The following is an 18,232-nucleotide window of genomic DNA, read 5'->3' on the forward strand; positions in this document are numbered from 1 at the left end:
AATGCTGAACTGAGCTTTTTTACTTCCTGGTTTGCTTACTTTTCATTTTAGTTGTCATATCAACATATTGTGTGTATAGCTTTGTGTTTCTTTATTCTATATTGACCAAAAATATAGGGTATGATTTGTGATCTCACAAAACATGTTTAACACTGCGGCATTTGTGCGCCTGTTCTGGCCTTTATTAGTCTTGTATGTATTTTTATTTTAGTTCATTTATATGTTTTGGAGTTAAGTATGACATCCATTTTTACTGAAGTAGTGCACATTTTTTATTAGGGTTCCAGCTAAGGCCTACCTAAGGGATTATCTCGTTGTCGTTGGTGGCCTTTGGCTGCTATCTGCAGTTAGATCAGATTGTTGTCTCTCTGATATATTCCCCATTTCCAGTCCAAATTTTATAATCATGACGATACAGAATGCAAATAAAAAGTGTCTCAAAATAAGCTACAGAAAGAGAACAAAAGAAAATGTTGCAGCTATTATTTTTCATATGAAATCAATTAATAACATACAAGTAATTTGCCAATACAATTAATTGATTATTAGATTGTCTATCACTATTAACAAATTACTAATATTTGCCATGATCAGAAATATATACAATAGCAATAAATCTGCCTAACAGTTCAAAGTTCAACAAGTCCATATGTTTGTATAATTCACAGTGAACAGAATATACAAAATAAATAAAAGTCTACAGTGGAATAGATTTCTTCAGCACCAATATATAGATAGGTATAAAATCAACATCTTCTACACAAAGAATTGAAACAGATTGTGTCAATTATCTCTGTGTTTGGTGTAAATACATGTATCTGTGTCTAGATGGAGTTTAAAAAATAGAAAATAATGGGCAAAAAAATAAATAATACAGAAAAATGCTAATAATGCAAAAGAAAAAAATACTAAATAAGCCCGAAAAGTAAGAAAAGAGAAAAATAAAAAGCATAAAGAATCAAGAATAGCACTTGGAAAAAAAATAGGAATAGAGAAAAATGACCAAAAAAAATAAAATAATGAGTACAAAAATGAAGATCCCCACCACACTAAATTAAGCCCAAAAAGTAAGAAAAGAAAGAAATAATAGTAAGGCAAAAATTATAAAGAATCCAGAATAATGGACAAAAAAATATGGAAAAGAGAAAAATTGTAAAATAATGAATACAAAAATGAATATCCCCACCCGGACCCTCAATTATATTTCATGAGTTTCAGAAATTTTCATTCCTTGTCCTTTTTGTATATCTATTCTACAAAAATAACGAGGATTAATACATTAACCACATGGCTTAAAATCTAAAATTCATGCATTCAACTTTACATATTACTAACATAAGACAATAGTGTTAAAATTACACCATTCCATGCACTTCTGTTTTCCACGTTTTTTAGTTACGAAGTAAATTCTAATAGTACATGTCAAATGTAGTATTCATTGAAGTGAAAACAGGAAGAGTTCAAAAAGAACAATTTTAAAAACAGAGTAAACTGTGAACCTTATAATCAGCATGACTTTATCAGATGAAAATGCCAATTCTATAAATCCAGGTTAAACAAAGATACAATAATTCAGTGATGGACCAGAGATGTTGCGTGTTTGTTCTAATCATATCCGTCTTAATATTCTTCAAATTTTATTTATTTTTTAAATCCTCATGATCATATAGTCATTCGCTGATAAAATATAGAATAACATATCAGGGAGCAACCATTTAATTTCAGGGGGGGTGGGTATTTCCCTCTCCCCCCCCCCAAGCATAGCACAAGCATTTTAATTTTAGTTTTATCAAAACTATCAATGGAATCATTTTTTCCAAAATTAAACACTATAAGGTATGGAGAAAATCTGGATTCAGAATAGATTTTTTTTGTAAACTGCTTGAGCAGAATATATTTTTTTTTTATCAAATTGAGGATCAGAATATTTTTTTAGGAAACATGACCCCTCCCCCACATTGAAGTTAAATGGTTGTCCCCTAAATAAAGATTACAATGTGCAATGCACTAAGCTTATCTACATACAAGTATAAAGAAAGTGAAAATATATAACAAAGATTCCTCATACCAGTACTTTAATGATTAGTTTTTGACAACAATAAAATAAACTAATACTTTCGGGTATAACACCGATTCTTCCTATTTTAATGATAAGTTTGGGACCACAACATGATATAATACTTCTAGGTAGGAGGGAATGTCCCATTTAATAGAATATAAATAAATAAATATATCTGAGAAGATGAAAAGTACATAAAAAAACATCTGAATTTGAACTGCATCAGATAGAAATCCACCTTTTGTAGTGCACATATACATGTACATGAAATTGACTTTGGAACATTTAGATATGAAATAAAAGATGAATTTCAATCTGTTTTGTAGAGGTTCTAGTATCAACAATGTTTTCAAACAATTTCAGGCTTTGCACAGACATTTTTCAACAAATAGGTGAATAGATGCAGCAATATTTATTTGCCAAAAGTCAGTTTCAATCAGATGCAGCTCATTTAAGAAATCACACAAATTATCAAGCATCTCCTAAAAGTTAATAGCATTGGAACAGAGTAGAATATCTCCTTCACATTAACCAATCAAAATCTGGCATTTTAACATGAAGAATAATGAACATAATTAACTAATGACAATTCCATTATATTGGATGTGTAAGGATACAAATGGAAATTTATTTTTTGAAATAGACTATTGGTCTTTTATTATTGTTTATCCATTTGATGTATGTAGAATTATTAAAAAAAAGTATGATGGTAATGAAGTAAAATTGAAGTCCCTTCCTACCCACCCACATTCATTTTAATGGAATAGTCCTATCACATCCATTTTAATGGAATAGTCATAAACAATAATCTGAAACAAATATATAAAAATAAATACCTACATGTATGTATAAAACTTAACATAATTATTCTCTAAACTTTATAAATAATAAAATTGTAACAAAAGATAACATAGTAAAACCTAAATATCCAAATACAGGAAAACCAAAATATTGTAGCAAATATCCTCCGACTGTCGGTGATAAACTTCTGATAAATGAATTAACTGCCATGTTCAGTCCCAACATTACACCTAAAAAAGAATAGAAATCACAAATTAAGATATATGTCATTCTGTTTTTTTGTCTCGCCTCAACAAAGTCCCAAATTGTAGACTTCAGCATGTTGTTACTGTGTTACAAAAAGATTTGTATCAATCTGATGAGTTAAGCCTTTTTTCAACTGACCTTTTTTTATAACTGTTACACCACTGTCCAAGGTTAGGGGGCGGTTGGAGTGTTTAGCCCGTCACATTATGTATGTGTTTGTCTGCCCCAAATCAAAAGCCTGTAATTCAGTGGTTGTTGTTTGTTGCTGTGATATATAATTGTTTTTCCATCAATTTTTAGAACTTGAACCACTCACTTCATCAAGCATTTAAAAAATTTCATTAGATATGTAACAGACTGAAATACACTAATTCTGATCATTGAGAAGCTTGATATTTCCTTTACAATAAAACCTAATTAAAACATTCAGCTGGTTTTTAAAGAGTTGTCTCCCTGTATAGCTGTGTACCATTTTTAGGTGCCAAAAAATGAATCTGTTCATATCTCTTCATTTGGGGTAGTAATGGTTCCTTTGCATTTAATTCCATGTTGTGTACTATATAATCACTTTATGATAAAATAATTTGAAGACCGTCATTAATTTTGTGGCCTTCTATAGCAACTATATGTCCCCATTCAAAGGCATTGATCGTAAAAAAAAAGGTGGGTTTCCATCCCCCGAAACCCTCCCCCTGGATCCGGCACTGCATACTCAAGAAGACAAGTCTTTCAATCTCTTAAGAACAAAAGGGATGCTTGACCAAAACCGAAATCAATCTTTGTACTGAATGTAATGCAGAAATCTACCAAAGTTTGTTGACTTTAACAATCAATGTTCTTATCAATTTTAGCATGGCAGTCAGATATTTGTGAAGGAAGCAGGAATGTCTGGAGTTACCACTGATCTTTGCAGGAAGACTGGCAAATCCTAGTCAATAAAGATTAAAGTTGAAGGATTTAAACTTATAACATCTGTGTTGAAAGAATAGTCATACATTTGATAAGCTACTTGGATCTCTCAGGCACCAATGCTTCTGTCAGTCTTTGGAGTTCAGCACCAAGTTTGAGAGTTGAGTGTAGAAATAATACAACAAACTACATATTCCTATTTGGTGTTTATGAATGCAAAGAATACTCCATAACATAATTGTAAAAATTCTTGCCAGTTTTGTGAGAAAAAAATATTTATGTACTTTACTTTAAGGAATTGCTATGGATTAAATTACCTGTATCTAATGCTGAGACTGTTCTAGTTAGCGCACTAGATATGACGATGTTTGATGAAGCTAAACCAACCACTAATGGTGTCATTACTAAACACATCTGAAAAATGTCTTTTACAAAGGCCTGAAAAACAAAACATGTACAATAAAATCTTTATAACACCTGTTACAAAACAAAACATTTAAATACTTAAATCAAACCACAATAACTTTTGAACTGTTCCATACAAATTGCACATTTTGGCAATAATATATATTCATAAAATTGTATACATAGCTTTGTCAGTTGCTGTCTTAGTTTTAGTGTTTCAATTTTCTTGCATGAAGATATTTATCTTTAGAAGCAGATCCTCAATGTCGTCTCACAAGTAAATAAAAGATCTATTAAACCCATGTGAGATCAAATTACTGTGAATGCATTTATTTAAGGTGGTACCCAACACTTTCACTAAAATTAATTTGGCTCGTTTAATTTTCATAAAATTTTGTCAAAGTATTTACTTTGAGTCTTAAATAAAAATATAAAAATTTTAAATTTTTTGAACCAACCGTTTTGTCAGAAAAATTACACTGGTTATATAGCAATTTGACAAACACCAATTCCGATCATTGAGAAGCTTAATATTCCTTTTACAACACAGTGTAATTAAAACGTTTAGCTGACTTTACAGAGTTATCTCCCTGTAGTGTTAGGTACCACCTTAAGTGGATACAGGTTTTCATGGATTGAGGAACAATTATATTTTCATTAATATTCGATTTCATAGTTTTATCAAAGTCTACAGACAAATCTATTAAAAATTCATACTTAGTTTCAATTGGAATTCATGGTTAAGCTTTCAATATTGGTATCCATAAAAATAATATTCAATCCACAGTAAATGATATTTGTTTATTACAATTGTATTTAGGATTGAATATCATAATGACTTAAAAATGTTTTTTTGGGATTGATTTTGTTGCTAGACTGCTGTCCCATTGAAATATATATACTCTACATCCGTGTTAACTTATATGTATTAAAGTTACAAAAATGATTTTCCTATTATGATTTCAATAATTGTTTCCCATCTCTGACCACACTCACATATGCTTCACTTTACTACACATTCTTACTTTTTTTTTACCCCTTTAAACATCTGATTATAACATGTATAAGGAATTTTGTTAAAAAAAATCTGTTCTACTTACTAAGGCTAGATAAGACCACACCAATAGAAAACTGGACCACTTTAAAATGTCATTTTCTGAGAATTTCTTTGTTAAAACTTTTACTCCTAAACCCTGTACAATCTGTATAAAATAAAAATTATTCATAATATTAATAATTACACAATTCAAAATTGTCATACATTAGTAATGAAAAACAATTTCTTTTGTCATTTTGTCATTTTTGAATATTGATTTGCTATGGATTCATTTATTTTTGTGTGGATCAAATTCCTTGGATTCAAGTAACATTGTATTTTCCTCGAAACTCACTGTCCTTGTTTTTTTTTTTTTTTATCAATATGACTCCACTCTTATAACAAATTTATATTTCAAATTTTAGGTTATCCAGGAAATTTAGTATTACATTAGTATCGATTAATCCAAAGTACATATTTGTATCCATCCATAACACAAAATCAGTACATGAACAACAACAGGGCAAAAAGGACGCAAAAAGCAAAGACACGGCGCTTTGTTGTTTTATACCTTAAAAAAAATTTTCTTCATCCCAAGAAAAAATATATTGGGTTTTGCGGTTTTAAAACCAGAAAACGGTATATTTCATGTAACTCTATGTCACTTGGGAGTATATTGTTTTACTTTTTTATTTAAACAGAAGCAATGTATTAAAACACTAAGTTGCAATTCAATATTTCAGATGCAGGGGGTCAAACTGGTCTCTCAAAAGCAACTTACCATTGTTAAAATTCCAACATATGACATCATGTAGCCATTTTGTTCAGGTAATAATTTAAATGTTTCCATAGCAACAACTGAAAACATACTTTGGAAAACACCAATTGGAATGCCTGCAAAAAAATAACTCTTTAAAAAAGTGTCATTGAACAATTAAAACTTATTACCAGTAAAATGTAAATACCACATAGATGTTCATTTTGCTTCATAAGAAGAGGTTTGAACAGAAGTTATTAGCAAAAAAACAATTTTACTAATCCTGCTACATATTCATGTGCCAATCCAATGTCAGGAACCTTGTCAATGTTATTCTTTTATGATAACTTTTCCTGTTTTTATTGGTGTTGGAAAGCAATTAATGGCAGGTTCTCTATATATTGTCTTTAAAATTACAGGTTGTCTATAAATAATCTTTAATAAATTTTTCACATTCTCTCTTCAATATGAACAATTTAGAGCTTGAAATATAGTGAAACAACTGTCTTTTGTTGAAGAGTCTCAGACCCTATGTTGACCTCTGGATGTCTTTATATTTCATGAATTTTTCTGTGTCATTGAAGAATATTTTTTATATATCGTAAGGTACACAGACAAACCACATATAATTTCCTGTTGTGATGTTTTACACATTTATATGATCACCTGTTTTGAAGAAAAAAATAGTAAAGCAGCAGTTACATAGTTAGCATCAGCTTCACTTCTATCTTATCTCTTTAAGGATGTACTTAGGTGAGGATAGGTAAAAATTAAGAAATTAAGAAATTAAAATTGATACTTTAAGCTGGTAGAGCATCAATTAAGAATAAAGATAAGCTAAACATATTGATAGGTCATGGACCTCTTTTTCAAGATATTTGAGATTTAAAATATGGCAGGAAAAGGCTGACTCGGACTTTTACCTTATATTTGCATTGGTTTTATTTGGGTCTCAAAACAAAAGAAAAAAATCAAAAATCTTCTAAAATTTTGGTAAATGACCTTTCATGAGCTTTTAAGTCTTATATGAAAAAATAAATGGGTGTTATGGGGCAAAATATTTTACATTGTATTGTATGGAAAAACACCAAGGAGTCCGAACATTTGAAACAAATTCCTAAACCTCACCTAAGTACATCCTTAATAACAATATTTTTCATTCTATTGATTCTGTTATCCATAAAAAAAAAACATTACCTGCAAGAGCTCTTACTGTAAGAAGAAACAGAGCACCAGGTGCTGTGGCTAACTGTAAGATCTTTTTTATACTCAATAAAGATTGTTCTTTCACTGCAAGTAAAAATGCATATAACAATGTTTATATCATCACTTCATGCTATACAAATTTCAGTTATGCATTTTACTATAAAATATTTAATTTAATTGTTGAATTTTTTATTTGAATTTAAAGTGAAATTTGGAATGTTGAAACTTCCTCATGGTTAGTTGACCATACTGGTGTTGACTGTTCTGTTTTGGTACTTATGGATTTAATGATCTCAAACTTTTATTCTTGCAAGTAATTCAAGAAACATGTTTCTCCAGTGTAGGTTTTTCTCACTATGCTGAACACCCATTTGTAGCCTTTGGCAGTTTTCTGCTCTTTGGTTAGGTTGTTGTCCCTTTGACAAATTCTCAATTTTCATTTATAATTTAATTTGTGTATAAAAATAATCATATGTCTTTCCTGTTCATACCTTCTGATGTGACGACTATTCTCTTGGTCTTTTGTGGAATGAACTGCCATGTTAAATACACACTTAACAGAGAGCCAAGAAATGATGTATATGCAGCAGACTGTTCACTGTAAATACAGATATATAATATTTTAACATATAATAAGAGTCTGTGAAATGTTTTATTATATATTAAAACCTGCTTAAGAGACCACCTGAATTAAGCAAAAACCTTTGTTCAAAGACCACCAATTTTAGATCCATCCCACTGAAGTAGATTTCATATAAATTGAACCTGTATAAAAAGACCATAAGTGGTCTCTTAAAACGGGTTTGACTCTATATTAAATGAAAATGGGTGTTGTCCACAGTACAAGGATGCCCCACTCGCACTATCATTTTCTATGTTTAGTGGACCGTGAAATTGGAATAAATTCTCTAATTTGGCATTAAAATTAGAATGATCTAATCAAAGGGAACATGTATACTAAGTTTCAAGTTGATTGGACTTCTACTTTATCAAAAACTACCTTGACCAAAAACTTTAACCTGAAATTTGCACTATCATTTTCTATGTTCAGTGAACCATAAAATTGGGGTCAAAACTATAATTTGGCATTTAAATTAGAAAGATCATATCATAGGGCACATGTATACTAAGTTTCAAGTTGATTGGACTTCAACTTTATCAAAAACTACCTTGACCAAAAACTTTAACCTGAAATTTGCACTATCATTTTCTATGTTCAGTGAACCATAAAATTGGGGTCAAAACTATAATTTGGCATTTAAATTAGAAAGATCATATCATAGGGCACATGTATACTAAGTTTTAAGTTGATTGGACTTCAACTTCATCAAAAACTACCTTGACCAAAAACTTTAACCTGAAATTTGCACTATCATTTTCTTTGTTCAGTGAACCGTAAAATTGGGGTCAAAACTATAATTTGGCATTTAAATTAGAAAGATCATATCATAGGGCACATGTATACTAAGTTTCAAGTTGATTGGACTTCAACTTCATCAAAAACTACCTTGACCAAAAACTTTAACCTGAAGCGGGACAGACGGACGAACAAACGAACGAACAGACAGACAGACAGACAGACGGAAGTACGAACGGACGCACAGACCAGAAAACATAATGCCCCTCTACTATCGTAGGTGGGGCTTAAAAACATTTGTAACTGGACAAATTTTTTTTTTTTTTTTTATGGTCGGGTTGTTGTCTCTTTGACACATTCCCCATTTCCATTCTCAATTTTAAATGAATGTTTTAAAGGCTATAAAAATGACAACAGTTACTGTCTTCATTCTAATGGACATATCCGTGATGTTAGGCAGTCTAAATTTCACAGCAATATACAATATGTAAAAGCAGCAAGTGTACCAGAAGAGAGACAGTCTGCTGGCCTGTACAAAGTTTGGATAGTGGTACTATTTGATGGGTCAATACATTCATATACCTGAAAAACTTTATGAAAAAACCTCCAATAAATGTTCCTATAACCATGCCAACACAGAGTTGGTTTCCTTTCTTTCTAATTACATGTACCTGAAAAACTTTATGACAAGACCTCCAATAAATGGTCCTAAAACCATGCCAACTCCGTAAGATAATCCCAGCATTCCAAGTGCACCAGCTCTCTCTTTTTCACTGCTTGTGTCTGTCACAATCATTTGTCCAGCTATAATCAAATATCAAATCTTATTGTTATTGTGAAACTTATTTTCTTTAACAATTTACAAAGCTATACATGAGACTACTTTTTATTATATACAAAATGAAATAATTGTTTGTGGTTTTTTTCTTTTAAGGATTATTTTTTTTACCTGCTATGGCATTCAAGACAACATATACAATGTTTCCTTTTCTCTGATTCTTGATAATGGTTTTATGTTACTCTTTTTCATGCAGTTTAAGTGAGGTGAGTTGTCAATGTTCAGAAACAAATTGACTGTTTATAAGTTGCAATGAATGAGGATATTTGAAATGTATATGCTACAGATTAGACATGTTCATTATACAAATTTTATTACTAGTACCTTGCATAGCATGCATAAAAACAGATGGTAATCTGGATATAAATAGCATCAGGAAAGTCCCTGACATCCCAAGCAAAAGATATGACAAACTTGCTGAAAAGAATGCCAACATCATGGCTGCTTGTCCGCCCATCTTGTCACCAAATTGTCCAAATAATGGTCCACCAGCAAGCTGTACAACTGCAAAAGTGGTCTGCAGGTAACCAAACATTACAGGGTCTACTCCAAGCTTCTTTGTTAAATACTGAATAAATAAAAGAATCTAAAATCAGTCTAATTAATTGCAAACGAGAGTCAACTAGTTGATGTCGCGGCACACATATTACATGTTACAAAACAAATGTCTGAGTCCTTAGTAAAACTTATATCATCTTGATTCAATATTTCAATGCATGTATACTTGGTACTGAATATAGATTTATTTTCTAACTGATTGTTAACTGCTTAAGCAAATTGTTCTAAACATTGTTTCCATGGTTAAATATTAAACTTATTACATCTAACATTTATATATCAAGTATTCTTAAATGAACACTTGAAAATTTCACGGAAAAAAAATTTGAAAACATGAAATTAAAGGGACATTGAGTGTAACCTAGTGCTGTAAATCATTAAGGGTCCCTTGAAATTAACACGAAATACATGTAGTTGCCTATAACCATAATTCAATAATTGCTTAATAACACACACTTCATTTGAACAGTTGTCTCATTAGCAGTCATACCGACATCTCCTTATTTTCTTATTAGTAAAGAATTATTTTTGTTCAGTCCTTGTAATTTTCAAAAGATGTGGGTCTTTTATAGGTTATGCTTTGTTTTTTTAATGATAATGATTTTTTCATTTTTCCTTGTCAAAATCAATATTTCATGTATTTATAAAAATGTAAAATAAATGACGGCTTTTAATAAGTACAATTCACTATTTCCCTTTTGCTAAAAACTTTATTTTGATAAATATTCATATCGACTTTGTCCTCTTTCAGAGGTACAATGTAACACCTGACTTTTATGTTAACACTGGTGTTCTATTGGTTAAGCTTCTAGCTATTAAAATGAAAAACATTGTCAACAAGTTTTTAGAAAACAAAGTAAAAACATACATGACATACCCAAATAACAAAAAAAATGTAACAAATGTCCACTGACCAGAAATACATTGAAATATAGCTAAATATCATCAAGATAATACCAGATCTGATTCTGATATTCAGTAAGATTGTTTAAGGTTTTCCCGTATTTTTTTAAAAAGATGACTTTTAATGCATGTTGTTTGTTATTTCAACTTTACAAAAATTTACACAATTTATATCAATCAAAATTTTCTAAAATTATGGAAATGAGAAATATCATGCATGTGTAGCGGGGTTGCTTCCCCTCCTTAGTACAGGTAGAACATACATTGTATAAAGCCAGTCTTAATCAACTGAGCTAGGGAATCAATTCTTTGGCTCAGTGGGTTAACACACTGACTGTCACGCAGGCAACTGGGGTTTCAATCCCGGTGGTGACTATATAAATCTGTAGAGTAGATTCATGCTCTCCGGTTACACATTTAAAGTAGAATCATAATCTTCAAATCTATGTCCTATATTTTGACATGCAGTATGTTCTTTTTAATACAACAGAAACATTTGCTGTACAATAGGGCTCTTCACGGTTAGTTCGGCCATATTGGATAGGGGGCAGATTTTCATATTTGAGGTAAAAATGGTGTGAAAAATACGGGAAAACATCATTAAAACAGAGCTGTTGCTTGGAAACACACATAGGATTTCCCACACTTTCATACCATTTCCACCTCCTTCCAAAAAATCTGCCCCCTATCCAATATGGCCGAACTAACCGTGAAGAGGGATCTCCTGTAGTTGGTGATCGCAATACTGGTATACCAGTATTGTCCACAATACTGGTATAAAAATTTTGTACCAGTATTGTATACCAGTATTGTACCAGTATTGTGCTTTTTTTTAAATAAACAATATAGGTAATTAATCTTTTATTAAAGCTGTCACATATATGCATAATGAAATTAACATATGACATGACCATTTTATTAGGAATGATTGAGTTTAACTGATGATGCCATAGATGTTTTACTGTGATTGTCATCAAATAAAGTTTTAAATCTTCAGATGTTTTTTTCTTAACCATTCTGTCTCAGCATTTTAACAAACTCTGTACTTTCTTCTATGTTTTCTTTCAGCTCTCTCTTTCCAAGATTCATGTAGTATATTTAAGTGAATTTTATATTGACATTAATGCTGTTATAGCTTCTGTATCATCAGCATTGGTATTGTCTATTTCTTCTTCAGATGTGATTTCTGCAACCCCTCCCCCTTCCTATATTGGTATTTAGGTATTCAGTCTCTGTGGACTTTCTCTAATGCTTACTAGATTACAAGCTATTTCAGATAGCATTTGTACAGCTATCTTACTGTCAGAATGCTGGTCAAGTATTAGTATTTGTACCAGTAGATATACATGTATCTGCTACTAATTGTATTGTTCATGGTTCTGAATCAACTGCTTCAACCCGTAACATTCATGTAGACAAACTAGTTAATTTGATTATAACAAGGTTCCCCTAGCAACTTTTTATAATTAATGAATAATATTGATATCTTTTGTTGTCAAAGATTAATAAGAAAATAAAGACAAACAAATGCATATGATCTTAGGACACCAAAAATGTATACATGTATTAAAATATCTGTCAAAATATGTGATGGCATACATGTAAATGCTGAATTTACAGTGTTAAAGTGTTAATAATTTGCTTGAATTTATTTAATTATTACTCAGATAATAACAAGCTTTTATTTTATTTTATCTTTATTGAATTAAATAAAATATAGAAATATGATAAAATTATTAGCAATTGTTTAAATAATAATGATGTTATGAGTTAATTTCAATAATCCTTTATTTGTGCAAGTATAGTAATGACTTTTAACTGGTTGTTAATTGATTTCACAATTATCCTCTATAATCATTTTGAGTTCATTTAATTTCCCTTTGATCTTCAATATAGTCTAGTCAACAATACAACTACAATACTGGTATATCAGTAATGTACCAGTATTGCTGTTTTTTTAATAAAAAGTTACAATACTGGTACAAAATTTTTATACCAGTATTGTGGACAATACTGGTATACCAGTATTGCGATCACCAACTACAGGAGATCCTATTCTTGGCCATTCAACCTGTAAGAATATAAAAAAAATACCGGCAATGTGCCTGTCTGAATCCAGAAACATGTTGAATACAAAAAGATATTGATGTGAGTGACAAACACAGCTTTGTTGAACCTCCAACCAAACACTTTGACTTCGTCAGTCTTTTCTGGTGGCATCTCTTGTTTCATCTCAGGCGACTTATCGTCGTCTGATGCTTTGGGTTTCTCTGTCATTCGATTTTTCATGTGTTTTCAGTATGTTTACCGAGAAAAGTAGTTTATGTTTTGCACCAAAAAACACGTCAATCTTTTTGTCAATGTAAGTTTTTTTCTTTATTTTTCCTTTCTAATTTATCGTATTTTAAAACATCTAAATGAGACAGAATTATAAAAATATAATTCTTTTAGATTAAGACGAGGACGGAGTTCTATGTGATTCCGGTACAGATTGTCAGTCAGAATAAATAAATTATAAATTGGTATTGTAATGCAATATGTAACAATTCAGAATTATTTATTCAGAAATTAAGTCTTTTGGATTTCTTTGATAAACAAACAAGGTTTAAGAAGTTTTTTTTTTTTTTTTTCAAAAGTTCCGTCCGGATTTCGTTGCCACTCCATACCTTTTCCACAATTATTACATTCATAACAAAGCGGCGAGGTAAGCGTGAGGTGACACCTAAAGTTATGATTTTCTTTGTGATCAAAAGATAGTGTGCTGTCGGACACTATACATTTCAGATTAAAATCCATTATTTTATCAATTGCAATGAAAGACAGTCCCATGTAATGTGATGAATTTGATAATTATTTCTATTCGCATGGTTCGGCAAATGACCTTGCCCTTTTTCAGATTTTGTTCCTTTTCCAGATTACTGAATCCTTTTGTATGAACTGAGAATCGACAGTTTAAGCCAATCCTGATGATTGATATGATAATCAATAAATTCATCAAAACCAGTTTACCAGCTATGAGTTAGAAAATTATTTCTTTGTCATTTCGAGTTTTCTTTAGAATTTTAATTTTTATCGAATCATGCATAATTTTGGCCATTTTAGGTTCCAATTTACTGCAAGATCAGTTCTCCAAAGAACTACTCGAGTAGCTTGTATTGTGCAAGGAATTTATACACCAACTGCAAGTTAGCATTTACTTCCCTGTGCAATGCATACATAGTTATATCATTCACCAATTTTGTTGCATGAACTGCTTTATTGTGCCATGAAACTGAAAGATTTTTCTTTATTCTAATTTCAAGGTACATTTTACAACCAATAAGTAAAGAAATGTCAATAGTATATTAGGCGACACTACTACATATTGTAAGACAAGCTTAATCTTACTTGCAGCCAATTTGTTGATTAATACCACTTTAATATAGAAGTTACCATAAAAAACATTAATACAATTAACTATATATTTACTTTCAGATAAATCCTTTATAAGATGGGTGATAGTGATGATGAGTACGATAGACGTAAGGGAAGAGATAAGTTTAGGCGTGAAAGAAACGACTATGAAAGGAGAGACGACAGGAGGAGGGATCCAAGGGCCTGGGAACATGATAGGTAAAATTGATGATTCGATAAAAAAAAGAGAGAGTTGCTTCCCCTGCATAGATGCCAACCATTACGATTTTTCCGTAATTTTTTCGATTGTGCGATCAAAGCTACGCTATTATGGTCAATGTTGAATAGTTACGGATTCAAATCCGGAATAGGAAAAATATTTTATTTTATCAGCCAAAATACAGTTTAAACAAGCAGTTACACTAAACCAAGTTTCTTGTGAAGAACACTGGACATGCTGAAAACCAACATCAAATGAACAGGCATTTTCAGATAAAAAACTTTTTAACCAAAACTGAAACTTTAACATAGTGTCATTATCCAATTTATGACATAAAATATGGTATAATTATTAAATACTGGAACACTTATAAACAAGGAATGTCATTATGACTAGAACTGTTTTAAAGAAAATATATTCAGACATGACTGTATGCTTCTTGACTAGAATGTTTTCATGAGTAGAGTATTTTCATCAGAAAAATGTAGATATTAAAGATTTATTATAAGACAATGTATTAAAGAGTGTATTTTTAATAAAAAAAGAATAACCATTGAATCTTCCTCAATTGAAAAAAAGGCAACTTGAAAAAAAAGTATTAAGACATTCGACTGTTTTCATATTTCTAACAATATTTAATTATATGTGATAGGTTATAGTTTTGCCAGGCTTTAATGAAAACCAAAGAAATCTAAAGTTTGGAGTGAAATCCATAGCACCCCATTAAAAGTAAATGGTCTGTACTGAAATGTTTTTAATGCATAAAAAAAATTGGCAGCATAGCTCCAAAGGACATGTTTTAATTGAATTCACACAGGCCACACAGTTTGGGTACATTTAATATTGTAAGAAAGAGAATAATTGCAATGAGTGGGGCAGCCCCCCTTATCCTAAAGGAGCATACTCATTGCAATTGAAGATAGATTTAATATAGAGAGAGTATATTTATTTTTCAAGCTAACCATTCATTTTCTCTACATCTTTGTGTAGTTAGGGTTGCTTCTTATTGATTTGGCATGATCTATATCCATTAACATTTCAAATGAGCCCTTCCTCCGTACAGGCGTGTTTACAGATATCCATGAAGATTTAAGTCACGGAGGAGTGGTTTCATCTTTGTCGTCTTCACAACGATTTGTAGAAAATATGCCATACTTCAAGCTGCTGTCGAATTGTTTAACCACTGAAATTGGTTCCATAAAGTCAGGCTCCACAGATTCTGTACCCGATTTGTTTGAGACAGAATGGTTATCGTGTCAGTTATGAATATCCGCTGCATCATCGTCAATGATATCATCACACATCATTACATGTGCCTGAATCTGTATAAACAGTTTACTAATAAACTTTTTTGTTTGTTATTTGTCTTAAAATTGACACGAGACGACAGCGTAAAGTACTCCTCCATGACTTCATGGATACCCGTAAAGGGAAAACGGTACTATTTCATTTTCCCAGCATTAGGTTGGCCTTTTGTGAACCCAAGACAGGTGAAGGAAGTCAACTTGGGAGGGCTGTGATTAGATGTAAGGGAGCTACCATTTGATTTTTATGGGGGGCTAGGATGAAAAATTTTGTCCTGCATTTTTTTTTAGCTGTAATCTCTGTCCTGCCTTTTTATTTTTCACTCTAATCGGTCCTGCCTTTTTGTTTTTTAGTTTATCCTGACTTTTTTTTTACCTAAATTGTCGTCCTGACTTTTTTTTTACTCAAAACTCCTGTCCTGCCTATTTTTTTCAAATTTCATCTTAGCCCCCCCCCCCCCCCCCCCCCCCCATAAAAATCAAATGTAGCTCCCTAAGGGTACAATATATTTTTTTAGTTATCTATGAATAACTGCAGTGTGTAAATTTGCAATATAAATTTTAAAACCTATTGAAATATTTTCTAGAGAATTATTCGAAGAGGCTTCCAAAATTTCAAAAATTTGGTGTAAAATGACGGTGGGCATGGCGGATAACATAAACAAGCTCCGTTGGAAATTGGTCATGATACTATTTGGCTTCAATTTTTAAAATAGAGTAATAAAGTACTAACACCACACATAACTGTTTTATCCAGGTTTTTATTATAAAAACTGGTAAATTTAGAAAATGTTAGTATTGTCGCCTGTGGCAGAATAAATAGTACCGTTTTCCTTATACAATTTCCATGTGCTTTATCATTAAATGGTCACATGAACGCTTGACAGGAAGCTAAGAAAAACCCTTGAAATGCGTAATTGACACAGACTTTAAATCATTTCCGGAAAGGACCCAAAGTTCCGGATCCCATCAATAGAAGTATTAAAAAAAAAATCTTCAAATTTAAAGCAATAAAATTTTTACAGTGGGGAGGATTTTCAAGGGTCGGTCGGTAAACTGCAAACAAACAATATTTTAATTTAAGCCTTACTTATCCAACCTGGTCCTTTATTTAGAAACCACCAATGTAATGTTTCCAGTTTCTTGGGAGTTATCTACCTATCACTTTGTAACTAAATGACTTCCAAAGATGCAAATTTGCGTTTTATGAAGTAGCTTTCCCCCTTTCTCTACCTCTCCTTGACAAGACGAAAATGTACGAGTCGAGAACATCTGAACAAATAATGAACCGAATACATACTACATGTACATATAACATGTTTAACGAAACTGTTAGTGCACATCACTTTGCAACCATTCATCAGTAATTTTTTTTGTTAAATGCACGTTTTGAATGATTACTGAAAACTTATCAAAATTATGGAAAATTTGATAGATTGTTACTGATTGTGTCAAACGGGGGTTGGCATCTATGCCCCTGTAAATTAATGGTTCTAGGCTTCATTTTGAAAGGGGAAAAATTGAAAGTAAAAAAAAATCTGGTAACATCTTTTTAGAGGCAAATTTTGGTTCTTGTGATTGTCACATTAGCAAATGTTGCTTTCAATATGAAAAACAAAGTTTAGTTATTCCATTTGTATCAAGCATTTACCTGAAGAAAAAATGTGTTAAAGAACACGAAAAACCTCTCAAACTCGAGGATTGTGTTCAAAAATTTAATAATTTAAGCACATTCATTATTTATTTTTTATTAAAGATCAAATCGATCCAGCTGGGGTGGCAGTAGAGATAGAAGAGATCCGTACAGAGAATATGACACACATAGACGAGACAGGGCGTACAGTCCACCCCGAAGAGACATGAGTCCTCCACATGCTAAGAGAATGAGGAGAGATACATGGTTTGTACATTATGGGGATACTTTGATTAGTAGAACAATATACTATTTTTTATGATGACAGCGTTAGAAGCATCCTTTCTAGAGTTTATTTATAGTTTGCGAGTGAGTTAGTAAATTGAGTGTACACATTAATAAACTTTAGAAAATATGTCTCTATCATTACAATACTCTTAATGGTTAGCCATGGGGTAAAATGTAGATTTTGGCTTATAACTCTGAAACCAAAGCATTTAGAGCAATTCAGACTTGGGGGGAGGGGGGTAAATTAGTAAAATAGTCAAGATCTATCTGCCCTGAAATTTTCAGATGAATCCAACAACCGGTTGTTGGGTTGCTGCCC

General features: G+C 31.4%; 2 protein-coding genes across 4 annotated transcripts in view; one reads left to right on the forward strand and one right to left on the reverse strand.

Annotated features, from left to right (window-relative positions):
* Positions 1-469: 469 nt before the first annotated feature.
* Positions 470-13,438, reverse strand: LOC143054339 (solute carrier family 22 member 18-like). The gene is made up of 9 exons (XM_076227324.1): positions 13,170-13,438; positions 9,939-10,182; positions 9,448-9,580; positions 7,911-8,017; positions 7,411-7,503; positions 6,238-6,350; positions 5,521-5,622; positions 4,333-4,453; positions 470-3,090 (listed from the first exon to the last, which is right to left on the reverse strand). The coding sequence occupies exons 1-9, from the start codon at positions 13,362-13,364 to the stop codon at positions 2,924-2,926; spliced, it is 1,275 nt and encodes a 424-aa protein (XP_076083439.1). The 5' UTR covers positions 13,365-13,438; the 3' UTR covers positions 470-2,923.
* A 300-nt stretch (positions 13,439-13,738) lies between these two features.
* The window catches only part of LOC143054340 (serrate RNA effector molecule homolog), a 28,498-nt gene continuing 24,004 nt past the window's right edge, over positions 13,739-18,232 (forward strand). The window contains exons 1-3 of one of the 3 annotated variants that reach the window (XM_076227327.1): positions 13,739-13,779; positions 14,550-14,687; positions 17,749-17,892. In XM_076227327.1, coding sequence (XP_076083442.1) covers positions 14,566-14,687; positions 17,749-17,892 — 266 coding nt within the window. In that variant the 5' untranslated portion in view covers positions 13,739-13,779; positions 14,550-14,565. Of the gene's footprint in view, positions 13,791-14,549; positions 14,688-17,748; positions 17,893-18,232 lie in introns of all 3 variants that reach the window. The other 2 variants (XM_076227325.1, XM_076227326.1) reach the window with 2 other exon arrangements.

This window comes from Mytilus galloprovincialis, chromosome 12 (genome assembly GCF_965363235.1).
Source record: "Mytilus galloprovincialis chromosome 12, xbMytGall1.hap1.1, whole genome shotgun sequence".
NCBI lineage: Eukaryota > Metazoa > Mollusca > Bivalvia > Mytilida > Mytilidae > Mytilus > Mytilus galloprovincialis.